Source organism: Hipposideros armiger, unplaced genomic scaffold (genome assembly GCF_001890085.2).
Source record: "Hipposideros armiger isolate ML-2016 unplaced genomic scaffold, ASM189008v1 scaffold_62, whole genome shotgun sequence".
NCBI classification, from domain to species: Eukaryota; Metazoa; Chordata; class Mammalia; order Chiroptera; family Hipposideridae; genus Hipposideros; species Hipposideros armiger.
The window spans coordinates 1,505,796-1,531,930 of NW_017731412.1; the positions used below are offsets into that span (position 1 = coordinate 1,505,796).

The following is a 26,135-nucleotide window of genomic DNA, read 5'->3' on the forward strand; positions in this document are numbered from 1 at the left end:
GGAGATGATCACAATTGGCATGGACCACAGTGCTCCACCCAGCAGACCCATCAGCGAGGCTATGCCAGCGGGTGTTCAGTTCTCTCCATGTTGTGGAGGTGAAGTGTGCAGGCTGCCCAGGTCTGAAGCCCACCCTGCCACTTCCCAACCATATGACTTTGGGCAAGTGGCCTGATTTCTCCACAGCTGAGTCTCCTCACCAGTAAATAGACAATGACATTCGCTGCCTTGTGGGGACTCTGTGAGGATTAAATGAGGTGATGTGGACACATAGTAGGGATGATCTGAGGGATAGTGAGGTAATGCAGGCACACAGTAGGGCTGATGTGAGGATTAAATAAGGTAATGCAGGCACCTAGTAGGAATGATGTGAGGACTAAATGAAGTAATATGGGCACACAGTAGGGGTGATGTGAAAACTAAATGCAGTAATGTGGGCATGTAATAGGGATGTTGTGAGGATTACATGAGGTAATGTGGTCACCCAGTAGGTCCTAGGTCAGTGTTTGCTTTTTAAACAAGAAGAGTACAGGATAGAACTCAAAATGCTATAGGAGTTTTTGAGGCTGGAAACCTGAATGTTTATGTGAAATCAAGAGATTTTTATAAACCTGTTGGCAAGTGGTTTAAATTGATTTACAAAAAAATTCTGTGGCCCAAACCAAGCATCTTTGTGCCAGGCAGGGGCTGGGGTCCACCTGGGACCCAGGGTTTCTGATCACCCCTCCAGAACTGTTTCCACTCAAGCTTAGAAGTCTACTGTTCAGGGATCTTTTCCTGAGGACGCCATTACCCTCCAGGTTTCCATGAGCTTCCGGCAAATGCAGTTTATGGAGTATCTGCCATGGGCTGAGCACATCGTCAGATAAACCCATTGTACAGATGAGCAAACTGAGGCTCTGGGAGATAGGATTGTTTGGCCCAGAGCCTCCCAGCCAGGGCATTTCCCAGCAAGGATTTGAACGGGGGGGGGGGGGGGGGGGGGGGTTTACCAGACTCCAAGGCCTAAAGGCCTAGGGCCTAACCACTGTTCTACACTGCTTGCTGGGTTTTCTCTTGAGCCTCACGCCTTCCCAAATTCCCTTTCAGGCTCCAGGCAGGCTGGTCCGTCCGTGCCGGAGGTCAGCCCGACAGACAGAGAAAGCAGGAAGAGCTGACAGATGAGGAGAAGGAAATCATCAACCGGGTGATCGCCCGGGCTGAGAAAATGGAAGAGATGGAGCAGGAGCGAATCGGGTGAGTCCTGACACATCTCTGCTCTCCTGAGAGCCCCTGAGGCATGAGGGCCAGGAGGCTGGGCTGGGGCAAGGTGGGGCTGCCTTAGGGGCTTGTCATCTGTGACCTGCCAGGCCACTCACCCAGGCAGACCTGGAGTCCTTGTTGCAGGAGAGCTGGAGGAGGAGAACAGAGGCCAGAGGAGGGAGTGGGCCAGGGGCTGGCTGGGGACCTTGTCTGGGGGGTGTGTGACAGAGGAGGAGGAAGGGCGGATCTTGTGTTGGGGAGATGGGGGATTGTCACTGGAGGCTGGAGATGTGTGCGTGAACCCAGGGTGTCTGAGTGAACACAGTGGCCGCTGCACGTGTCACTGGCCGTGTAGATGCCAGAACATATAGCCGAGGGTGGGGTAAGGAGGAGAGAGAGCGCATATGAAATGAGTGATAGAAGAGACCCAGAGAAACCAGTCTTGAAGGGCCCAGCATGACAGTGAGGCAGCACAGGTTAACCTGGTGGGTCTGACTCCAAAAACCGGGGACCGTCTCAGCTCCCCGCTTGCCCGTTGTGGATTCTGGGCACATCGCTTCACCTCTCTGAGCCTTCATTGGCTCACTCATGGAACGGGGACAAGAACAGTAATTATCCAGAGGACGGTCGTCAGGAGTAAGTGAAATGAGGCAGGTGCGGTTCCTGGCCCCGGCCCTGGAATACTTCGTGTTTAATAAATGGTTGGAAGAAGGAAAGAGGTGAGGTTTGGAGGGCAGCCATTGAAAAAATGTGTATGGGAGAGAAGCAAAGAATATAAGAGGGAGGTGTGACAGAGAGTGACAAACATCTATGAGCAGGAACAGTGCTAGAGAGAGGGGGAGCCACCGCGGGTGGGCTTGAGAAGAGAGGAGTGGGGGAAATGTGGGTGATCATCAGAGTGGGGGGAGCAAGATGGGAGGAGTGACAGAGAAGAGGAGGGTAAACATGGAGGGGGGCTCTTGGCATGGGTGAAGACTCTGGCTATCAGGATGCAGGGGGGTCACTGAGTGGGCCCTCAAGACAGATCCTCATATAGGAAGTGGGAGGGGGGCTGGGATTCCACCTCGCCCTCCAGCCCCCCGCCCCAGGCCCTTGTCCCAGGGGCAGCCTTTGCCAACTGCTTCCAACTGCTTCAGGCACTGAGGCGCCCGTGTATCTTCCTACCCACACACTCAGCTATGGGTTAACGAGGCTGTTGGATGGAAAATGGTGTGATGAACATGTGGGAAGTGGGTGCTTTTGATTTGAGCCTCTGTAGATAATTTTACTCGGGGCGGGCTGGGGAGATCAGGGGTATTGTTGACAACTGACAAAGACCCGCCACAGCCTGGGTCAGCTTCCTCAAGAGGTTGCTGAAGCGATAGGTCTTAAGGCGCCTGCTTCTAGGGTTGAGTTTTTATTTTGCCTTTTGAAAGATATATCAGGAGTGAGGAGTTGTCCAAGCTGGAGATCTGTGAGTGTGTCTGATTGTGTGTGTGTGTGTGTGTGTGTGTGTGTGTGTGTGTGTGTGTGCGCGCGCGCGCCTCTGTGTGTTCACCTCACCCAACCATGGGTCTGAACCTTGCGGGAAGGAGGAGGAATATGCATGTTAAGGATGAACCCTCGGAAGCACGAACTCTCAGCCTCTTTCCCGCAGAGAACTTACCACTAACTAACATATTTTATATTTTACAAACTCACTTTGACTATTGTTTATGTTTCCCTATTAGATTGTAACATTCCCAAGGGTAGAGATTTTTGCCTGTTTTGTTCACTGAATCTACAGGGCCTGGTACATAGTAGGTGTGCAGTGAAATATTTGTTGAGTGAATGAGTGAATATAGCAGACAGTGCTGCCCCCCCAATATCCTTCTGCACCTCCTGTGGCCAAGAGGCTGAAGGGTTTAGAATCTTGCGGTCCAGGGTCCAAATTCCCAGGGAAGGCACACTGATTGGCTGGCTGGTGTCAGGTGCTATCTCTCGTCCAATCAGCTGTGGCCATGAGTGCTGCTCATGTTGTACGAACACGGCCGCTGGCCTGACCCTGGGCGTAACGTTAAGGGGTTGGGGAGATCTCTGTGGACTGAGAAGATTCTAGCTTGAACATTCTAGAACAGGGTAGATGGGTTTCCTGCCTTGTCCTCCATGTCTTGCAATATGGCCTCCACCAACCTGGTGACATGGTGGAACAGCACAGTAGTTAATCACTAGGGCTGCAGAATCAGAAAGACCTGGGTTCAAATCCCAGCTCTACCACTTACCCCCATGGGACCTTGGGTAAGCCATTTACCTCCCGGTGCCTCAGTGTCCTCATATGCAAAATGGGGATAACATGAACACATGCTTCTCAGCGAGTGTTCCACACGCAAAGGATTATCATGCTGCCTGGCACAGAGCATCCGCTCAATAAATGGTGGCAATCATTGAACGATGAATTTGCTGGTGACACTCGGTTTGTCACTGGCCAAGCCCTCCATTCTGGAACTATGCCCTGAGACTCCTGTTTGGCAGCCCTGGAATTCCAGCAGCTCCTGGATTTCCCTGGAGGAGATTTGAGAGGCTTTTAAGGGAGCTGGGGCCAGGCCCTTGGTGACAGAGTCTTTTTTTGCTGAGATGCTGTGTTTTCTGGATGAGTGGGGAGGACGGTCCCGGGATTCTGGCTGGGCCATTTCCCCACACTGGTATCAGCAGTGAGACCTCGCTGATAGCATCGCCAGAGGCAAGCCCAATGCTATTTGTGTCTTATGAGCCCAAACCTGTCCTGATTCTTGTTCTTCCCACGCTTCCCTGGGAGAGGATCAGAGAGGACTCAGATAAAAGCAAAGCGATGTGTCAGATGTGGAGCAAGGCTGAAAGCGGGGTGCCTTCGGGGCTCCCACTTCACAACCTGAGGTTCTCAGTGAATCAGCCTTGGGAATCTCAGTGGTCCAGTGAGGCAGGTCAGTCCGATTCTCAGGATCCTTCCTGCTCAGACTATGGTACAGGGCGGGTGTCTGGTGGAGGAACCCGCACTATGTGGTTGGCTGCCCCTCTCAGAGTAAGCGAGCTCCTTCTAACTATGTTAAAATTTTGCAGAAGTAGCTGCATCCCCTTCGGGGCCCCAGACACCTACTTCTGTGATGCTGAATCCTCTTTTCTATTATCTGAGTGAAAGCCATCTGGAGAAGTGTGAAATCATTGTTAATATGCATAATAAATAATCATAGTGGGTACCATTTATTGAGCACTTACTACGTGCCAAACACTGAACCTAGAAACATCATACGGATTAACTCATTAACTGCCCGTCTCAACCCGGTCAAGTAGGTGCTATTATTATCCCCATTTTGCAAGTGAGACAACTGAGCCTTAGAGAGGTTAGGTCCCTCGCCCAAGGTCTCAAAGAGTCAAGATACACATCGTGTCTGACTGGCTCTCAGTATTCTGCTCTTAACTATTAGGTGTTTTTCCTGAAGGCTGGACCCCAAATTTCTGGACTGCAGAACATGGACATTGTACAGGCTCAGGTTTGGAGTGGTCATGCCGGGAGCTAGAAGCTGGAGCCCTTTCTAGGCTAACACTATTCCTTCCAGATCTGTTGATACCTCCTAAGCTGCCAGAACTGGTCCCCATGCTCCTGCGGCTCTGAGCATCTCAGGAGAGACTTGCCTCCAGGCCTCCCAGGAGGTGCTGCCTTTCTGGGGCAGTTTTGCTAGAGTCAGCCACCCCAGAGCGCCCCCAGGGAGCCCCAGGGATCCCCAGACAATGCAGCAGACCAGAGCTGCTTCTCTCCCTGCAGCTTATTCTGCCCTAGGGGGTGTCTAAAAACCTTTGCTCACGACTCAGCCCACCCAGCTCTGGTCTCTTCAGCATCCCTGGAGGAAGAGATGATGGCCAGAAGGGAAACTCATTAAACTGCCTCATTTGCCCCCACATTCCTATTTAAGTGCTAAGTGGGATCTCAGAGTGTATTTTGCATGCCCTGGCTGCTTCAAGGCTTTCTATAATCGTTAGGATACTTAGCTTGCAAAAAAGGAAAGGAATTCCAGCAAGATTATTTCAGTCATCTGTAGCTGCATAACAACGCACCCAAAATTTAGTGACTTCAAGCAACAGCAGTATATTATTTTCCATGATTCTATGGGTTCAGAATTCAGGCAGGGCTCTGCTGGGCGGGTTTTGTGCTCCATAGGGCATGAGCTGGGGTTGCTCACTCAGCTGCATTCGGCTGGTGGCTGGGCTGGACTGCAAGGTCCAAGAAGGCTTTGTTCCATCCATATCTGTGCCTCAGGGCACTCTCTGTGGCCCCTCTCTCTCTCTACAGGGTCTTTTCTCATTCAGGAGCCTGGCCTTAGCTCCTTTACATGGCAGCTAGATCCCAAGAGAGCAAAGATGGAAGTTGCCAGAATTCTGAACAGCCAGGTCTGAAACCGGTAGGGCACCACTTCACCACATTTTAATGGAGAGGGGAAATAGATCCCATCTCCTTATGGAAGAATGACTTATGCACCCAGGGAAGGAAGCCGTCTTGGGATACTCTGCCACATTAATGCAAAAATGGAAATTTAACATAAGGATTCAGAGATATCTCATGGGATCTGAGGGCAGGAACACATCCTCGCTTCATGAAAGGCCTATTTCTTATTCCACATGGTAGAAAATCCACCCATGCTACACCTCCCCAGTTTTATAACTCTTCTTAGTCCTAATTCCAAATTCCCAGGGAAGGAGCTCTGATTGGCTCAGCTCACCCTGAGTGCCCGCCCCTCATCCAATCAGCTATGGCCAGAGGTGCCAGGCTGCACAAACATGGCTGCTGAGTGCGTCTCCTGAGTGTAAAAAAGGGCCTTTGTGAGTTGGGCAGACACCCATGAGGTGTCTATAGGGCTTTTAGATGTATTAAGACTGGAATTAAATACTTTCCTGAGGAAATTTGGGTTTGCAGGGGGTTTTTGTTTTGTTTTGTTTTGTTTTGACTTTTTTCCCAGTGGGTAGGTCTCTCAGTATCCTTATTATATTTCTTTCTGTCTAGAGCCTCTCAAAGGCATTTGCTCACATATCCTGCCTGTGAGAGGACAGGCAGCCGGGTGGCTTCCATTCGAGGTCAACTTCCCTCAACAGATGGGCCCAAAAAAGTAATTAGGATTTGTCATTAACCTTGGTGTCCAGATGCTGTGATGGAGGAGGAAGCCAGAGACACACAACCTGTTGTTGACAGAATCTGTTGGATTCCTATCACCTCCCCATCTCAGTTCTATCATCTCCTATATTTTTGGCACAGAATTTTTCCAAAATGTGGACAGAGGGAGAAGTGAGTGATAGTGCTTGGAATTTTCTACATCTAATTAAGTAGGCATCTTTCCTATGGTTTTACAAGCTGACAATAAGCCAGGTCATACCCTCCTCTTTCTAAAAGATCACACACACACACACACACACACACACACACACACTCACCATTTTATTGACCTTGAGTCCTAGACATTCTGTGGATAGGATTCAGGGGTCTGGGCATCTGATATTATGGACACGTTTATGCGTGTGTCTGTGCGTTTTTTTAAGAAGAAATATTCATCGATGTCACCAGGTTTGGGGGGGACTCTGAATCCCCAGTGTTAAAGCTACTGAGTCATACCTCAGTTTTCCCAGAGATTGGGTCAACATTTTCTAATGTCCTATAGCCTCAGTAGTTTATGGAATTTGTTTGTACAAGATGAAAATGGACATCTTATTTTCTGAATTAGTTCAGCGCCTTGCATCACAGAGAGAACATATTAAATGAACCCTAAACCCAACTGACCAAGCCTCTCATGGAGTCACTTTAATCTCACAGTGTGAGGTTGGACTGTGTGGTCTCCAAGTTCCTTCAACCTCTGCACTATTTACATCTGGGGACAGATTATTCTTTGTGACAGGACTGCCCTGTGCATTGTAGGATTTTTTTAGCAGCGGATGCCTGTAGTAACCCCCCCACCCAGACATGACAACCAAAAATATCTCTGGACACCACCACAAGCCCTCTGGGGAGGGGGATAAAATTACCCCCCTGTTGAGGACCTCTGCTCTAGCCCTTTTCTTGGGTGGTTCACAAAAAGAAGAAGCAAACTTGAGAATTTCCCTGTAACCAGACTCAACTTCTAGGGAAATATTAATAGCCCACTCTTATAAAGCACTGTGTGCTGGCACATGCTCAAAGCTTTATGTAGATTCCTCTGCATAATCTTCAACAACCCTATGCAGTAGGCTCTATTGTTATCATTCCCATTTTACAGATGAGGAAACTGAGGCACAGAGAGATTAAGCAACTCTCCCAGGGTCACACAGTTAATAAGCACTGACAAACCCAGACTGTCTGACTCCAGTAGGAAGAGTCTTGTTCTGCTGTTCTATAGAGAGGCAAATATTTATTACCAAGCACTGTGTTAGGAACTTTCACATATGTTATATTCCCATCACATCCTCACCGAGAGACAGACTATTGTCTCTGCTTTACAGCTGAGAAAACAGAAGCTCACTGAGGTGAAGACACTTGCCCAGAGGCACACAGCCTTTACATGGCCAAACCAGACTTTGAACTTGAATCTGTCTTTCCACTTTATCCTATTGCTTTTGTGGGTACAGCTAGGGAAGGCAACTGACAAATGACTTCAGGGATTTAGGGAAGTCCATCATCTACAGGGTATGTCAGAGACTTCAGGTTAGTGGGTTCAGTTTCACACACTTCTTGCTTCCATGGGACAGTTCATTCCTGTCTACTGCAATGACCCTCGTCCCCTGGTGGGCCTCAGCGCTACGTTCTCTCAACTCTACTTTCTATGACAAAAAGGGTAGCTGGAGGGATGAGAAACAGCCCTGACCATAAGTACTGAAATCAAACAAAGACTTCATTCTTCTGAAGCAGGTAACAGCATTGGGGCAGCTAGACCCCGTCTCTGCCACTCCCGGGCCGTGTGCCCGTGGGTATGTGACTTCCCCGCTCTGTGTGCCTGGATTCCCCATCTGTAAAATTGGAATGGATAAGAGAACTGATCTCACAGGTTGTAGATGACTTCAGGAAAACAGTGCATGGAGGGTGCTTAGCACAGCACCTGGCACCTCTACCTGTTCTTGAGTTTATCATGACCCAGCACCTTGCCTGGCACTGATTCCCTTTGCTCAGCTGAGCCCTGGAGCTGTCTTCCTCTCTTAGCTCCCTTGTCTCCAACCCCGAGCCTGCACCCCCTCCCGAAGTGCTGAGGTGCTGGCAGGAATCCTATCCACCAATCCATCAAGGGGAGAGATTGGGACCTATGGTTCCCCAGGTGGCGACAGTCATAAACAACCGTGAGAATTAATGAGTCTGAAACGCACACGGCCCACATGCCAACCTCGCGGCTTCCTGGCAGAGCGACTCAGTCATTTCAGGATGAGTTCCTGAGGGACCCTGCAATGACGCCTCAAGCCAGCCCCCCTCAGACAGCCAGGACTGCCTTCTGTTTCTAAATTCTGTCCCGATTCACAGCAGGTGGCCAAATCTAGACTTCAGAAAATGCCAACTTTAATAAAGTTAACGGTAATATCCCCCACTTGGCAAATAGGGTGAGCGGAAAAGCTGCATGATCCTGGAATTGATGGTGTGTGTGTGTGTGTGTGTGTGTGTGTGTGTGTGTGTGAGAGAGAGAGAGAGAGAGAGAGAGAGAGAGAGAGAGAGACAACATGCACCCACTTTCCCACTTTGCTGCATTTTTATAAATCATATAACCATGATCAACCACTGCTCTAAAGGCAGCTGCTCGGTCCCCATCCCATCACTGGCAGAACCCCAGCTTTTCACTCTCTCTCTCTCCAATTCAAGAATCGCTGCCTAAACCCATGCTGGACAGGCAGGGTGTCTTCCTGAGCTCTGTGGCATGCCGCATTAAGCCTACTTCCTGGTGTAACTGTACACCCATTAGCTTTCTCTTCCACATTCAAAGAGACAGCGCAGCAATACTGGTTTGAAAGCTCCAAACTAGTTGCGTGAGTGTTTCCAAGGCTAGTTTGGACTTTTTGAGAGTGTCTGAGCTAACAAACAAGCACTGTCGTCCTGCAGCTGGCTTATGTCCTTGTTTGCAGAAGGCAGCTCCCTGCCAAGGCAGAGCGTGCACAGCTGCGCATGGGAAGACGTATTCTGTGCGTGTATGCGAGCGTGTGCTCGCAGGTGCATGTGGACAAGTGCCACTGCAGGTGTGCCTGTGGACATATGTGTTCACGTGTGGGTACATGTACCACCGTGTGTGTGTGTGTGTGTGTGTGTGTGTGTGTGTGTGTGTATAGACAGGCACAGTGAGTCCTGTCAATCTCTAGTCACCGCAGCCCCTTTCAAAGCTTTAGAAAGACAAATTTCCTGGCTAGATTATAGCACCCTGGTTACACAGAAAAAAATGGAAGTACAGGGAGCTATAAAAGCCACACATTTCCGGAAGAGATAATTAGCAGCAACCATTACTGAGTTACCACGTTCCAGGCATTTTGCAAACACTCTCATTTGCTCTTTGCCACAATCCTAGGAGGTAAGGACTTTGTGTTCCCTAATTGGCAGATGAAAAATGGAGGCTCAGAAAGGTTAAGTCACTTTCTCGAGGTCACAGAGCTAGGAAGTAGCAAAATTAAAATGTGACCACAGGAAGCTAAGTCCAGAATCAGTACCCCAATATCTGCATCTTAACTGCCTCCATTTCTAAGCTCTCAAAGTGTGTGTGTAGGTGTGCATGTGCACACTCCCGTGTGTGTGTGTGTGTGTGTGTGTAGGGAGTCTATACGTTCCTGGGGTTCAGCAGCTGGAGAAGGTGATTGGAACCTTCCAGAGTCCAAAGGCTGGCTTGTCTGACAGCCACAGCCAGGCAGGGAGGACTTGCCCAAACTTCGACCCGGAAAGGATGGCTGAATCTGATTCAGACCTGAATCAAGTGGAAACAGAACCTGGGTGGTAGATGGGGCCAGAATGAGGGTCTGGGGGGCAGAATAATGCTCCCCCCCCCCCAAAAAAAGGATGCTCACATCCTAATCCCTGGAACATGTGACTGTGTGATCTTACATAGTACAAGGGACTTTGAAGATGTGATTAAGAATCTTGAGATGGGGGTGGGGGTGGATTATCTTGGATTATCCAGTGGACCCAATTAAGAGGGAGGCGGGACGGTCAGAGTCACAGCAAGGCTGGAAAATGCTACACTGCTGGCTTTGAAAACGGAGAAAGGGGTCATGGGCAGAGGAATACGGGCAGCTTCTAGAAGGTGGAAAAGGCAAGGAGAGGACTCTGCCCTGGAGCGTCCAGAAGGAATGCAGCCCTGTCCGCACCTTGACCTTAGCCCAGGCGTCTGACCTTGAGAACTGCTAAGGTCATAAACATATGTCATATTAAGCCACTTGGTTGTGGTAACGTGTTACCGCAGCCATGGGAAGCGAATACACAGTGACGGCTTGAAGCCTGGGACTGTGCAATGGCATGTCATGGCCCTCCTGCGAGTGCGGTCTTTTACCACTGCGGAGTTAGACCCGTGTGGGCCAGTCCTGTCGTTTCAAGAGACCTGGTCCAGCCCCATGTGTAGACCGTGTCCGGGGACAGAGCCTGCCTCATTCTATAATACACGGAGCCTCTTGTAGCAACTCAGACTCTTGCCAGTCTGAGCCTCCCAGGGGCTCCATTCCCTCTCTCCACGTGTTGTCTCAAAACCAGAGAAGTTAAACGTCTCCTCTACTTAAAGGCCTTGAAGGCCGTCCCATCACTCTTGGACTCATGGAGGCTGCGTGGAGGCCCCTGTGCATCTCTCTAGCCTCACCTCCCTCCATCCAGCCCACCAGCCATGCTAAGCACCGCTCAGTTCCTTTGCACACGCTGCTCCCTCTTCTTCCAGTGTGCTTCCTTATTACCCTCTTTACTGGGCCAGCTCTTCTTTATCCTCAGGTCTCAGCTCAGCGCTCGCTTCCCCTGAGGCCCCATCCTGACTGTTCGTGTCCCTCGCTTATGAGTTCTCACAGCTGCCCATCCTCGTCCTTCAGAGAACTTACTATGAGTGTAATTAGGATGGGCTATGTGACTATTTTTTTTTAAAAGATTTTTATTGGGGAGCTAGGGGGATGGGAACAGTGCTGGGGAATTGGGGGAAGGGGAACAGACAAGTTGCTGTCGTTTTTTGTTCTTCAGTCTAGTTGTGGAGGATGTTGCTTCACTGGCCCAAGTTGGCACCATCATTGCGCTCTTCCCGGGCGAGGCAGCTCAGTCGCTGGCTTCTGGATGGCCGCTCACGGCGGCTACTGGCCGCTCATGCTGGCTGCTGGCTACACGCGGTAGCCCATGGCAACCCACTGCCACAGGGGCTGCAGCCTACGCCGTCGCCGGCGACTCACAGCAGCCCAGCTCCAAGTTGAGCTGTTGTTCAGCATCTTAGTTGTGGAGGGCAGTGTCACTGGCCCTCATATGTGGGATCCGAACCGGGGTCCTCTGGTGTCCCAAGCCAGTTCTTAACCATCACGCCACTCGGCCGGCCCTGTGACTATTTAAATAACGCTTGAGTCCCGCACTGGAATGCCAGCTCCATGAGGGCAGGAACCTCATCTCTGTTTTGCTCCCTTTTGGGTCCTCACTGTCTACTTGGCACATGGTAGGCGCTCCGTAAATATCTGTCAAATGAACGAGTTGCTTATCTGCATCCATTTGAAGGGCAAGTTCAAACCAAGCTGGGAACCCACGTCCCACCACCTCCAGAGGTCATCCGTTGGTGCCCAGAGGAGGGGATGTTCCCTTCTGGTGCCTCTGGGAGCATCCTGGGAAATAGGGGGTCCCTACCCACCTTTACTGAGTCACCGACAGCTCCCCTGAAGCACCCAGCCTGGTGATGGACGCGTTTCCTGGACATGAGGCTCGAGGAGTCATCATAAAATTAATCGGGCATGTAAAGACATAAACAAGAGAGTGACAGCCACTTACAGTGTCCAGCTAATGGGGCACTTCATGTGGAGACATTAAACAGACAGAACCAGCCTGCCCACGTGGACACGTCGTCTCTTAGTCATTGAGGGGCTTCCCATTTCAAAGCCCAAGAGGAAATCCTGATGTTTCCGTCTCAGGGTCTGAGAACCCCTGAGTGTTGCCCAGAGGGGAGACTTGAAGTGCACCTCATCTAAGCTCTCCTGTGATGATAGCCTGGGGACAGAGGACCCAGAAAACCAAGGCTTTTCAAGGTCATTGACTGGATCAAATGTAGGAGTCAAACCATGTCTTTTAACCCTTGGCTTACAGGTTCTCTGTCTTCAAAAATGCACTTTCTCTTCTCATAGAAAGGTATCACGCGGTCACTGTCGAAAGTTAAGGAGGTACAGAGGAGTGCTGAGGGAAGAGGGGACGGCAGAGGCATTCGAGAAGGAAATAAGAGTTATTTATAATCCCACCATGCGACGGTGATCACTGTGCATCTTGTGGTGTGTCTCCTAGTTTATCATTTTGGTTTTTATGTGTTCAGTGCACACCGTGAAAGGTATTCGGATGAGCAGCTTCCAAACCCAAACTCACACCCTGATCACAATTCTACATCCTGGGTTTTGGGTTTTGTTTTGTTTTGTTTTTTTAAAACCACTTAATAATAAGGAGAGCCTTATTGCCCTGTGATTTGTCCCACAACTTCCTTTCTTACTGCCACATTTCTCCAAGTGTGGCCAGAGCATCACCAGCATCAGGGTCAGAAAAGGAAGCCACTTCACATACACATCCCCAGGCTCCACCCCGGCCCCATAGGATCACTGTCTGAATGTTGAGCACTCTCCCCAGGTGACCCAGTGGCGCCCTAAATTCTGGGCTCTCAACAGGGCTGCCTGATGAGATCCTGGTGTCTGCCGTAACCAGATCCATGGCTGAGAAGGTTTAGAGAGGGGGCCCTGTGCGTGGGCATTCTTTTTATGCTTGCTGACATGTCGTGAGGGCTGCGGGCATCTTCCGTTATGCATATCGTGATCTCCTGCCAAGACTGGTAACAACAAACATTCCTTTTGGGCTGAAGAAGATAAAGTGTTTTATTGCCAGGATAAAGACCCGCTCATGGCCCATGGGCTTCCATGACTTAATTTTGACTTAGTTTCTTGCAAAGTTTGATTTCCAGCTTTATACCCTCTGGCTGTCGGGGCCCTCCATGTCGAGGCCCTCGCATTGGGGGCTACAGAGAGGGCGTCCAAATGGACGGGCTGCAGGAAACCCCCGCTCACCCCGATCGTCAAGCAGACACGGACGGTGTGTCCATCCCCAGCCCACATCTTCTCTCTTTATTGGCCTGGACTGAATTCACAATTAACGAGGGACCCTGAGCTGAGACATCTGAATAATGACCTTGAGTCCGTTGTTTTTCTGTTCCATTCGCTGCCACTGATGGACGCTAATGAGACACGCCCAGTACAACCGTGTTAATGGGCCTTGCCGCGTTTAGGATGAAGTGGTGGAGGAAATAGGCATTTTGGAAGAAAGGCCAGAAGGCAGGCTTACAAGTGGTGGGGAATCCCTAGCCCTTTCTTTCCCAAGAAAGCCTTCTCAGTTTCCTGAACAAAGCGTACCGCTGTTTGGAATTGGGTCGTCCGTCCCATGCTTTCTTTCTGAGCTCTGTTGGCAAAGCTTGACTTGAGGCAGGAGGCCAGGGGGGACTTCATGGAAAGAAAGATGATGGACTGACACAGAGAACTAGACTCTAACCTTGGCTGAGTGACCCCAGGCAAGCATCTCACCCTCTCTGTGCTTTGGGACCCCCATGGGGAAAACAAGAAGAGCCAACTCTAACCATTTCCTGTCAAAGGCAGTGAGTGAAGGAGAAGATGGGTGAGAGCCTGGGTGTGCACAGGAAAATGTCGCCGTTAGCATCCCCTGCCTCCATTAGCTCACCCCGTTGTCTGGTCATATTATATAGTTCTACGGCGTTGCAAGGCCTCCTGAAGTGGATCTGCTCCAGACGACTTCAACCTGCTTCTTTAAACCATGGAACCACCTTTCCAAAGAATATCTGCTTCAACAGCCCAAACAAAACGAAAGAGATAAATGCAGACGTGCTGTGGGTGAAATGGGGTTGGCTGGCCCCTCCGAATGACTCCCACCACACCACGACAGTGGACGGCCCCGAAACTGGCTCTAAGGAACCCCTGGGGTGCCACAGAGCACAGTTTGACAACCACTGGTTTAGCCCAACACCTTCTGTTTTACAGATGAGGAAACTGAAGCCCAGAGAGGCAAAATCTATAGTTACAATCCAGATTTCTTGACCCTCTGTTGAGGGTGCTTTAGAGAAACAAGGTGATGGGATAGCTGTTGGGTGTCTTGTCCCAACCTCAGGGAAGTGAGAGGCAGATGTGACAGAACCAGATGACTGCGTGTGTGCAACGTGGCACTTACCAATGACTGAGGGTCCCTTGGAGTGGGCAGGCAGGGGGATTAACCAGCGTGGAGCACGGACTGCTCAGGAAACCCCCCCCTGCCCCCAGAGCTCTGCTTGGTACACAGTGGCAGTGTGGTGTAGCAGCTAAGGACAGGGACTCGGAGCCAGCCTGCTGCCTGGGCTTGAGTCCCAGCTTTCTCCACCCCTTCCTGTGTGACTTGGGGACATCACTTAACCTCTCTGTGCCTCAGTTTTCACATGTGGAAAATGGGGACAAGAATAGTCCTTAACTGAGAGGGCTGCTGGGAGGATTCTTGAGTGAAATCCAGGTGGAGTGCTTGTCTCTGTGCCTGGCACATAGTAAGTGCTCAGTAATCACCGGCTATGGTTATTCTGGGTGTTCTGAGACCACGGACTGGGGGCTCGCTTCTGGTTATTGCTGCCTCCCATCGCCCTGTAAAAACAATTTCTAGGGAAGACACGGGAGGGGGTGATGAGAGGAGGAAGAGAAGAGCCGGCTGCCGTGGGCTGTGCACAGCCTGCTGCCTCGGCAGCTCCCGAAGCAGTTCTCTCCGATCTAGGTCACAGCAGAGGCTCCGGAGCCTACAGGCGGCTTCTGGCTCTGCCTCGGGCACAGCAGCTCTCTGTTGAATGGAGCACAAAGGGAAAAGCTGCTATTTATAACCTTGCGAATCAGAGCACTTTGAGGGGGTGGCAGGTGTGAGGAGGGCCTGTGGGGAGAGTTGGCATCAGGTGGCGGCGGGTAGGGACCTCCTGGAGCCTGTGCTGCCCAAGTTCCACCCCAGCGGTTCTCACACCCGCCGTGTCCACAGCTGGGACCCGGGTCCGGCTCCATCTGGGTCCCCTGGCTATACCGAGAAGGGGAACAATAAGGTCTTGTTTGAGGAAAAGAGCAAGGAGATGACTTCAAACTGGTGGGAAGTGTCTGAGAAACCCACCTGAGATGGAAACAGGATGCCCCACAGGTGTAGCTGTCATGCAGCCTTGCTATACAAGGTAAGCCAGGGACCGGTAGTGTCGTGTGGGGTCACTTGGGAGCTTTCTACAAATGCAGCACCTCAGGCCCCATCCAGACCTGGTATTTCAGAATCTGCATTTAAACAAAAATGTCCACGGAATCTGTGTGCACGTTAAGTGTGAGAAGCACTAGTGTCATGCACATGAAACTCAGGTTCTAGTAGGGGCTCTGCCACTTCCTAGCTGTGTGACCTTGGGCAAGTCATTTAACTTCCCTATGCCTTGCTTTCCTCCTCACCTGTAAAAGGGCATAGCAGTGGTACCTCCTCCCAGGGTTGGGTGGCAAAGCACCTCATACCATGCCAGGCATCTACTAAGCACTATGTAAGTATAAGCTGTCATTGTATATCGCTTGACTCTCAATTCAGCTTGCTTTGGCTGGATAGAGATTTCGGAAGTGGGCTGCCCTCATTCATCCATTCGATGATTCAGCCATCGTGTATGAACATTCACTGTGGACGAGGCACTCACTGTGCTGGCCCTGGGGACAGCAGGGAACAGGACAGGCAAGGTCTCTGGCCCAGGGGAGCTCGTAGTCCCGAGGGGCAGCCAGAGGTGAACTCACAATGCAGATCATCTCATAACTCCTTACATATATGTCAAGTGCTTTGAAGAAATACAAGGTTGTTATTAGAGTAAATAAAATGGTGGACAGAGAAGGCTTTTAAGAGGAAGAGATATTTCAACTGGAATCTGAAAGATAAGGGGAATCTAGGTAAGAAAAGTATAAGTGTGTGTGTGTGTGTGTGTGTGTGTGTGTGTGTGAGAGAGAGAGAGAGAGAGAGAGAGAGAGAGAGAGATTAAATGTATGTGTGTGGCGGGGAAGCTGTATTCCAGGCACAAGGAACAGAATGTGCAAACATACTGAGGCAGATAGGAGAACTGGAACTCAGAGAAGACCAGTGTAACCATAGCAGTGGTTCTGAAACTTGAGCATACGTCAGCGTCCTCTAGAGGGCTTGGTAAAACAGATTGCTGGGCCCAACCTACAGAGTCTCTGATTCAGCTGGTCTGGGGTGAGGCCCAAGAATTTGCATTTCTAACAAGTTCCCACGTGACACTACTGCGGAGGATCTGGTCATCACATTTGGAGAACCACTGAACTCGAGCATTGAAAGCCAGACCAAGAGGGAGGAGAGGTTTAAGGTTTCACCTGGGGCCAGACCATGTAGGGCCATGGAAACCTCATGGAATGGGAACCAACTAAAGGTTTTAATGTGGAGTGGGAGTGACATGATGAGATTTATATTATAGGACTATCACCATGGCTGCGGTGGGGAGAACAGATTGTAGACGGCCATGCATGAAAGAAGGCAGACTATTAGAAGGTTACTACAGTCATCCGGGTGAGATGAAAGTGGCTTGGTTGTGGTGAAGATGGAGAGAAATGGGTGGGTTCCAGAAATGTTAGGGAAATAGACACGATAGGACTTGGTTGGGCCATTGAATATCAAGGGAAGAGGGATCAAGGAAGATTCCCCCAGGATTCTGGTTTGAGCAAGGTCACGGATGGTGGTGCCGTTTTCTGAAAACGGGGAAATGTGTGTTGGGATGGGGGTGGAGAGCAGCCCAGGTGACCAATTCAGCTGAAAGCCCAAGTTTGAGATGCCTGCGAAGACATCCAAGTGAAGTCGTCATGTAGACAATTAGACAAACAGATATGGAGCTCGGAAGTCAGTTTCCTAGAAGAGGTGACAGTGAGATAAGAAAGGACTAGATAAGATTATTCATCTGAAGTCAATAGAATAGATGGGCTTTGGGGGATATGGGGAAGGTTCTGTGATGTTCTTAAAATGGGTCAGATGTCATGTGCATGCCTGTTTCTTGGGAGGGTCCGATAGCCATCATCAGATACCTGAGAGTCCATGACTCATATAAAAGGTTAAGACCCCAGCCTGATACAGTAGGAGATGCAGGTGGTCCCTGGTCCTATCAGGTCCTCAGTACTCTGTCTCTGCTTCCAGGCGCCTGGTGGACCGTCTGGAGAATATGAGGAAGAACGTGGCTGGGGATGGAGTGAACCGCTGCATACTGTGTGGAGAACAGCTGGGGATGCTAGGCTCTGCCTGCGTGGTGTGTGAGGACTGTAAGAAGGTACCATCGCCCTCTTCCCTGTGTCCTTGTGTCCCTGCTCATCACATGCAGAGGGGCTAGGCCTGGGCTCGAGCCTTGGGGAGCCCTGGGTCTTGGGGATGGGGCTTGGATTCTACAGGGTAGTTGCCAGAATATGATTCCTTCTGAGCTGCTCTCATGCCCAGCTATCTCCCGAGGGAACCCTGATCCTGGCTTTTCCCGTGGAAATCGCTGTGACCCTCTGTCCCCTTGGAGCCCAGCTCCATCCAGGATGAACTTGGGAGCTATGGTTGAACATGCAAGAATTCTGGTTTTGACTTAGTTATGTGTCAGGCTGGAGAGCATGATGGGCACTTGTCTACACGTGAATGTACGTGGAAGGCTAACCCAACGTTCTCTTACCCTGGGTTACAGTACAAGTGACCTAGAAAGCCCCTCTCCAGCCAAGTTAGGACCACTGTGCTTCGAGAGCCTTCATCCTTGAAGGGGAGTCTCCCTGTGCCCCTCTACCCTGCACCCTCTCCTCAGCTGCCTGCAATTGACAATTCCAGGACACAGAGAAAATGGACCTTGGGTTTGCCTGATTCCCAGGAAAGAGAGTCAGGGGAACAACCCAGCTGGAGACATCCGCAGTGTCACCTGACATCTCCTGCTTGGGGTCCCGTTGAGCATATAGATGGAATATTGAGGAACGTTGATGTGTTCCCCAAAACTTATCTGCTGCCATCCACCAATAGTGAGACTTGGGTGATTGATTAGGTTTTCCTATTTGTCTCAATGGCCAAGAAACAGAGCAAATTAGAATGCCCCATCACACATGGCGTTTACTCAGGTAACTTCCTTCTGCTGGAGGAGGTGAGCCTGCAGCCGTGGTCTAGGTCTCACATTCATTTGGGAAGAAAGAAGAAATAAATTAATAAACCAAACAGATATATGGCCTTTCCTCTTAAAAAAATCGCAGCACTGATCTCACCTGTACGGATGCTTAAACTCGGGCCCCACAGGGACTCTCGGAGTATTCCTTCAGCCAGTGCTTGGGAATGACTCCAGTTCTTGTTGTTGGAAATGAAGACTCAAATCAGAACTTTAATTTGACTGGCCTTGGTCATGGAAAGGAGGTGAGCAAAAGAGAGCTCTAGCTTTTTACATTCACCAAGAGAGAATGGGGTTCTGCTGCCTCCCTTCCCAGCCACTTCCCCCCCAGTCACTAGCAGCTCCGAGCCTGGCCTGTCCGAGGGTGCACTGAACTAGGTTTTGTCCCCAGAATGTCTGCACCAAGTGCGGGGTGGAGACCTCCAACAACCGCCCACATCCCATGTGGCTTTGCAAAATCTGCATCGAGCAGAGGGAGGTGAGTAGACTGGCCCCACCTGGCTTCTGGAGCACCCCGTTTTTATCGAATTTTCCCTTCCTCTCTAGAATCAGGGAAACGGGGTGGCAGTTGGGGGCTGGGAAACTTGGTCAGGTGTGTGTCTTAAGGGGTTGGTCCAAAAGGAACCAGCTCACCTGTGAACACTGGTGGAACAGTCTCTGGCTCTTTGAATGAATTGGTTTCCCCGCTCCTAGTTCTGTGACTTTTCCTAGTAGCTCGGAACTCACCACACTTAAGAGGTAGAAGATTTGGTGTCCAGTCTTTGTCCTTGCACTCCCTGGCTATGTAACCTTCTACCAGTTTATAACCCTTCTGATATCCAACCGTCTCCATCAAGAAAATGGGTCTACTCAGGCCTCTCTCTATCGAGTGTTCAGAGATCTTGTGTGAATTAAATAGAAATCATGAAAGGCTGCATGCTGGTAAGAAAAGTGTGCCGGTTATTGTGTCAGTGTCAGCTGAGGAAAGGGAGCGAAGTTAAGAATTGGCACTCGTGAAGGCAGGAACATTAGCACTCGGCTGCCATGTCTTCAATCTCCGCCTCTGCTCCTCCAGGTGTGGAAGCGTTCTGGAGCGTGGTTCTTCAAGGGTTTCCCCAAACAGGTCCTCCCACAGCCTATGCCCATCAAGAAGACCAAGCCCCAGCAGCCTGTCAGCGAGCCCGCTGCCCCTGAGCAGCCCACCGCTGAGCCCAAGCACGCTGTCCGGGCTCCAACACACGGTAAGACAAAAATGACTTCTTTCAGAACCAAGAACAGATCTTAGCTAACTGGTCTACCTAAGAATGCCCCCGACATGATGGATGTGTTTCTATTCAGTTGGTGGACAGCCAGCCTCTGGATTTGGGTCTAGGACTCCTATGTCCCCTTCACAGCTCACCGTGAGCCCTTATTTAGGTAATAGCACATGAGGCCGGCCGAGTGGCTCAGTTGATTAAGAGCACGACCGCTGAGCAACAGGGTCGCCGGTTCGATTCCCACATGGGCCAGTGAGCTGTGCCTGAGCTGCAGCAGAGCTGCCAACAGGTGGTAGGACGGCTCAGCTGGTGAAAGCACGTGCTCCTAACAACAAGGTTCCCAGTTCGACTCCTGCATGGGATGGTGGGCTATGCCCACCCGCAACTAAGATTGAACACGGCACCTTGAGCTAAGCAGCTGCGAGCTGCTGACAGGCAGCCGGATGGCAACTGGACTTTCAGCTGAGCTAGCTGCACCCTCCACAACTAGGACTGAAGGACAACAACTTGGCTGTCCCCCTTCCCCAATTCCCCAACACTGTTCCCCTTCCCCAGTTCTTCAACAATGCCAGGCTTCCAAAATGCTTTGTTGTCATACTTGATGGAGTATTTGAGGTACACCAGAGGTGAAAATTAACTTTGGGAACTGAGAGAGACTCGCACAACTGAAACGTACACTGGAGCCCACGGGGATTTGGGGCTTGCTGAGAAGGCCTTCCTGACCCCTGATACGTCTTCTATCAACCATCCTCAAGTCTGAAATTGGACTAATTAAAAGTGAAAGATGAATAGAAAGGAAATGAGTAAAAGACAATGATCACTACTATGGATATTCTCACTATTATCCAAGTATTATTAATTATCAAAATGATGAAAAGGGAGAGGCAAAACAGCAACAGGAAACAAAAGCAACCACAATAGAACCACATTTTAATTGAATGAGGCCTCTAGGACTGACGAGATAAAGCCCTTGCAATAATTACAGTCGCCACTCAGTGATAAGATCTGGTCTGGATGACAGTTCTGGGGTTGAGTGCAGGCAGGGCTTCTGGAAGGAAGGTTATATAGTTAAAGGTCTGAAACACTGACATGCCCAACTATGTCTCCTATAAGATAACGTCTCACGATACCCAGTGCAATGCCCGACACTCAAAAGGCATCGATGAATTTTCTTCCTGACAAGGCATGAGCGATTTCTATTCTTTGCAGGGAGTTGCCAGATTGTCAATAATATGCACTGCATCCCCAAGGGGCGCCTAGTTTATACCAGGAGGGCTTCCTTCTTCCTGGTTAAGCATCACTCCTTCTAGGCTGAGAACACTGGGTAGCATAACTGTCGCGATCTTGGACATCTGAAGCCAGGAACATGTAAATTTGAATCCCAGCTCTGCCACTTACTAGCTGTGTGATCTTGAGTAAGTGGCCTAATTGCCCTGATACCCTTTCCTCATCTCATCTATACAATGGAGTTAAGAACTCATTGGGTTATTTTGAGGATTAAATGAGATACTACATGGAAAGTGCCTAACAGAGTGCCACACTTAGTCAATGTTGACTGATAATATATAATGTTAACCACCTGTACACAGACATGCATAAATGGTATGGATTAGCTTATCAATAAACTCTGGACAAAACAGATAAACTCTGAAAATATGGTGGATGTTACACCCGTTCGCCTCCCTAGAAACCAGTAATAGTAACATAACCTGCATTGCATGGTGACACCTAAAACACTCGTCGGTACTAACATCCAGTGCTGGTGGCTGTGTGGGGAAACAGGTACTCCATAAACTAGACGTTACCTCCAGCCTTTTGGAAAAATAATGGCAGAATTTATTAAAATCTGCAGTCTATATACCATTGGACCCAGCAATCCCTCTCTGGGAATATATCTAACAGCAATAAAAGTAACATATAGGGGCAGCCAGGTGGCTCAGTTGGTTACAGCGTGTGCTCTTAACAAGGTTGCCGGTTCGATTCCCACATGAGATGGTGAGCTGCACCCGCCGCAACTCGATTGAAGGACAACGACTTGACTTGGAGCTGATGGGTCCCAGAAAAAACACACTGTTACCCAATAAAAGTTTAAAAAAAAATTTTTTTAAGTAACATATAAAAAGATATATGTGTAATAAATTTGTTGCCTCATTAGTTATGGCAGCAAAAACACTGGGAAAACCTAAGTGTTCATTCACAGGGGAATTGTTGAACGGATTATGACATATCCATACCATGCTATACTAACCACCTTTTAAAATGCAATGATGTCAGTGTCCATTGTAGGTTTTGAATTATGTCCGTGATGAGCACTTTTAGCATTCTTTTGACAAACATTTACTGAACACTGAATGAGTTCTAGGCTCTGTTCTATGCCCTAGGTGTAAAGGTGTGTGTGCCACAGACCAAAATCCCTGCCTTCGTGGAGCTAAAATTCTAGCAGGGGAAACAGATGCTCAACAAGCTGCCAATGCAAAGACAGTTAATATCAGGTAGTGATAAATGCCAGGAAGAGAAATGAAACAGGTAAAGGGGATTGATGGCGATGGGAGGCTCCATTTTTAAAAAATTTTTATTGGGGAACAGTGTGTTTTTCCAGGACCCATCAGCTCCAAGTCAAGTAGTTGTCTTCAGTCTAGTTGTAGAGGGTGCAGCTCCTTGGCCCATGTGGGGATCGAACCGGTAACCTAGGTGTTATGAGCTAACCTGAGCAAACCGGCCACCCCAGAGGCTCCATTTTGAATAGAATGGCCAGAGAAGGGCTGTCTGCGTTGAGTATGATCCCTGGGGAGACAGATGGCAGTGATGGAGAGGGCTCATAGAATCTTCGAGAATATTGTGTGCAGAGGGCTTGAGGTTGGAACATACTTGGTGAGCCCTGGGGATAACTAAATTACGTGAACAAATCATATCTAGAAGAGTACGCATAAGTAACCAGTCACCTCAATTTGGTCTTTTTAAAGCCTCTGTATGCTCATACGTGTTTCTGCATGCAAAGGAAATCATGTAAAATTGTAGACAAGGAGGTACGTCTGGGGGAGATTGGGAGGGGAGACTTTTTGTTGTTGTTGTTGTTGTTGTTGTTTTAATATACCAACCAGAAATGGTTGTATTGCTGGAATATATGTTTTTTAAACTTTATTGGGGAACAGTGTGTTTTTCCAGGACCCATCAGCTCCAAGTCAAGTAGTTGTCTTCAGTCTAGTTGTAGAGGGTGCAGCTCCTTGGCCCATGTGGGAATCGAACCGGCAACCTTGTTGTTAAGAGCATGCACTCTAACCAACTGAGCCATCCGGCAGCTCAGCGGCAGCTCAGCTCAAGTCATTGTCTTCAGTCTAGTTGCAGAGGGCACAGCTCACTGGCCCATGTGGGAATCGAACCGGCAACTTTGCTGTTCAGAGCACACGCTGTCACCAACTGTGCCACCAGGTCGCCCCTGGGGAGACTTTTAAGTAAACAAAAGTTCTTGGGAATGAATTCTGAGAGCTCTCTGACGCCATAAAACAAGTTCTCCCCATCATTTTCTTCTCTTTTCAGGTGACACTGATGACCGGAGGGGCCCAGGGCAAAAGCCAGGTGGGTTCTGCTGCCTCCGTCTTCTGTTTGGGGACAGGGGTCCTTTCCCCCCCATTCCTCCATTGCCCTTTCTCCATTCAATGCGTGCTTTTCCTTCCAGGCCCTGACCTGGCCTCTGCTCCCGGGCGAGGAAACTATGGGCCGCCTGTGCGCCGGGCCTCCGAGGCTCGAATGAGCTCATCCAGCCGGGACTCAGAGAGTTGGGACCACGGCCAGGGCTCAGCTGCCAGTGACTCCAGCCGGAGCCCAGCAGGTGACAGAGATGGGCAGATCCAGACAGGCTTCCTGGATGAGGAGAATCAGAAAGAATGGGGAGGACAGTGTTTTTATTCATTTATTCATTCAGTATTTATCGAGCACCTACTGTGTGCCGTGTTTCGTTCCAGATGCTGATTCTTGTCTATGGTAGAGGGGGAAAAAAAAAAACAGGACTCAGAAACAATTCTGACTCCAGACATCCAAAATTTTGGTTATGTCCTTTTTTGTTTTTATGTCACCTGTAAGAACAATGTGTGATTTTTTTTTTTCCCCCTCATCCCGCAAAAAGCTCTGCGGGGGAAAGGCCTCCTTGGCTTTGAGCAAAGTAAGGATGCTTCTGTTTCACAGATCTGTTCAAGTTCTTTCTTCCCTTGGCAAGTGGCCTGTGCTGGAGGTGACAATAGCCTGGGTTAGCGTGGCCAGGATGCCGCTCACAGTGCCCCCATTTCATTGGGGGCCCAGCACCTCTGGCCTCACTCATGGTGGATTTGTTCAGCAAGAGTGCCCACTGGTGGGAGCCCCTGAATTCCTGGACTTTGAAGGAAATATGCTGGATTGGGGAGAGCTGTGTTTCCTACCCCTGTGTGTGAGCTTGTAACAGCTTCATTTCTTTCGTAGTGAGGTCATGAGACCGGATCTAAGTTTAATGGGCAGAATATTAGGTCTCATGTTGACCCTCTGGCCTTCTTTTTCTGGGTAGTGGGTTTGTGGCTTAGCACCTAATGGTCTCAAGCAGACTCCGGAGACCAAATGCCTGAGTCAAACCCTGGCTCTGCCACATGCCAACCAAAAGACATTGGATGAGCTCCTTTACTCCTCTGGGCCTCAGTTTCCCCATTTACAAGAATGGAGATAATAAAGTGCCCACTTCATGGGGTGTAGAGATTAAGTAAGTTCTTATATGTAAAGTCCCTAGCACATGGTAAGCATTTAAATAAATGTTAACTCATTGTTATCAGGTAGGTAAAGTTGTTGCATCTGCAATTCAGAGAGGGTGAGTGAGCAGTCCAAAGTCACACAGCTTATGAAAGAGAACACTTGAATGCAAAGCTAGGTCCATGTGAAGATAGAGATCAGATTCTTTCAATAATAATAATAAAATAATATCAGCATCTGCCAGATGTAGAGTGTTTACTACATGCCAGGCACTGTTCTGAGCACTTTGCATGTATTGTATCATTGTATCTCCACCACATGCTATGAGGTAGGTACTATTATCCCCATTTAACAGATGAGGAGACTGAGGCCCAGAGAGGAGAGGTCATTTGTGCAAGGTCACACAGGTAGAAGCAGCATCACAGAGCCTGTGCTTCTCAGCACCCATGCTGCTGCTGTGACTTGCCCAGGGGGTCTGACTATTAGAAGGAGAGAATGTCCTGAGGGAGGAGAAAGGTGGCCTGAAAGAGCTGAGAGTGTCGAGGGGCTGCATTCAAATCCAGAAGGCATTGCCTCTCGCTGGAGGTCCCAGCTTCGTGTGTGTGTGTGTGTGTGTGTGTGTGTGTGTGTGTGTGTGTGTGTGTGTACACACATGACGGGCTGTTTCCTTTTCTTTCTCCTGCAGGTTTGAGACGGGCCAATTCAGTCCAGGGCTCCAGACCTGCCCCCACCTCTGTGCAGAGCCCAGTGCCTCCTCAGCCTGGGCAGCCAGGTACCAGCTGCCTACTCACCCACCCAGGCCGTCACTCAGCAGTGACCCCAATTCCTCCCATCCTTGCAGGCAGAGCCCCTGGCTTTCTGCGAAGCTGCAGTCACCACCAAATCCTAAGCTCTTCTGAGACCCTTAGAATGAGTATAATCCTCAGAGCTGGGTAGCCCAGCGGGGCAGGAAGGAGCGTCTTATCCACCTAAATGCAAGAAGTGGCAGCTCTTCACTCCTCAGCGCTTTCCACCTTCAGGCATTGCCACTCCACTGTCACAATTTTTGCCACATAAACTTACCACCTAGTCTCTTATTTTCTTGGTATCTGTCTTCAGATTGACTCACCTTGCAAACATCACTAAGAGAGCTTGCTGTCGCAGATTCTCTCAAGGAAAATTTAAGGGCCTCAGACTTGAATAAAATGGCAGATATTCCCAGAGGGGTAGTGTGAGAGTCAGGAAGAAATGGTGAGCAAACAGATCGGTAACATGCGACCTTCTAAACACATACGGCTTGTCAGAGAAAAGAAATAATGCCGATGTTGTTATTTTAAAAGAAATCTATAACGATGGCATAAATGGGAAACCAGTATTCCATACAATAAAGAGAGTGAGTGTAAAAGAACCACAAACCGGGTGGCTTAAAAATAACAGAAATATATTCTTAGTTGTGGAGGCCAAAAGTCTGACTTCAAGGTATCTACAGGGCTGGTCCTTCTGAGGGCTGTGAGGAAGAATATTCCATTCCTCTCTCGTAGCTCCTGGTGGCCTCAGGCATTCCTTGGCCTGTGTCTTCACGTCATCTTCCTTCTTTGCATGTCTGTCTCTGGGTCCAAATTTCTCTTTTTTATAAGGGCCACCCTAATGGCCTCATTTT

At 49.6% G+C, this 26,135-nt stretch overlaps 1 protein-coding gene across 1 annotated transcript in view; it reads left to right on the forward strand.

Moving 5' to 3' along the window:
- Positions 1 to 26,135, forward strand: part of RPH3A (rabphilin 3A) — a 101,648-nt gene that overhangs the window by 45,805 nt on the left and 29,708 nt on the right. Inside the window, exons 5-11 of the mRNA XM_019641575.1 lie at positions 1,090 to 1,236; positions 17,570 to 17,699; positions 18,943 to 19,029; positions 19,606 to 19,771; positions 23,324 to 23,362; positions 23,463 to 23,615; positions 25,182 to 25,268. Of these exons, the coding sequence (XP_019497120.1) occupies positions 1,090 to 1,236; positions 17,570 to 17,699; positions 18,943 to 19,029; positions 19,606 to 19,771; positions 23,324 to 23,362; positions 23,463 to 23,615; positions 25,182 to 25,268 (809 nt within the window). The remainder of the gene's footprint in view (positions 1 to 1,089; positions 1,237 to 17,569; positions 17,700 to 18,942; positions 19,030 to 19,605; positions 19,772 to 23,323; positions 23,363 to 23,462; positions 23,616 to 25,181; positions 25,269 to 26,135) is intronic.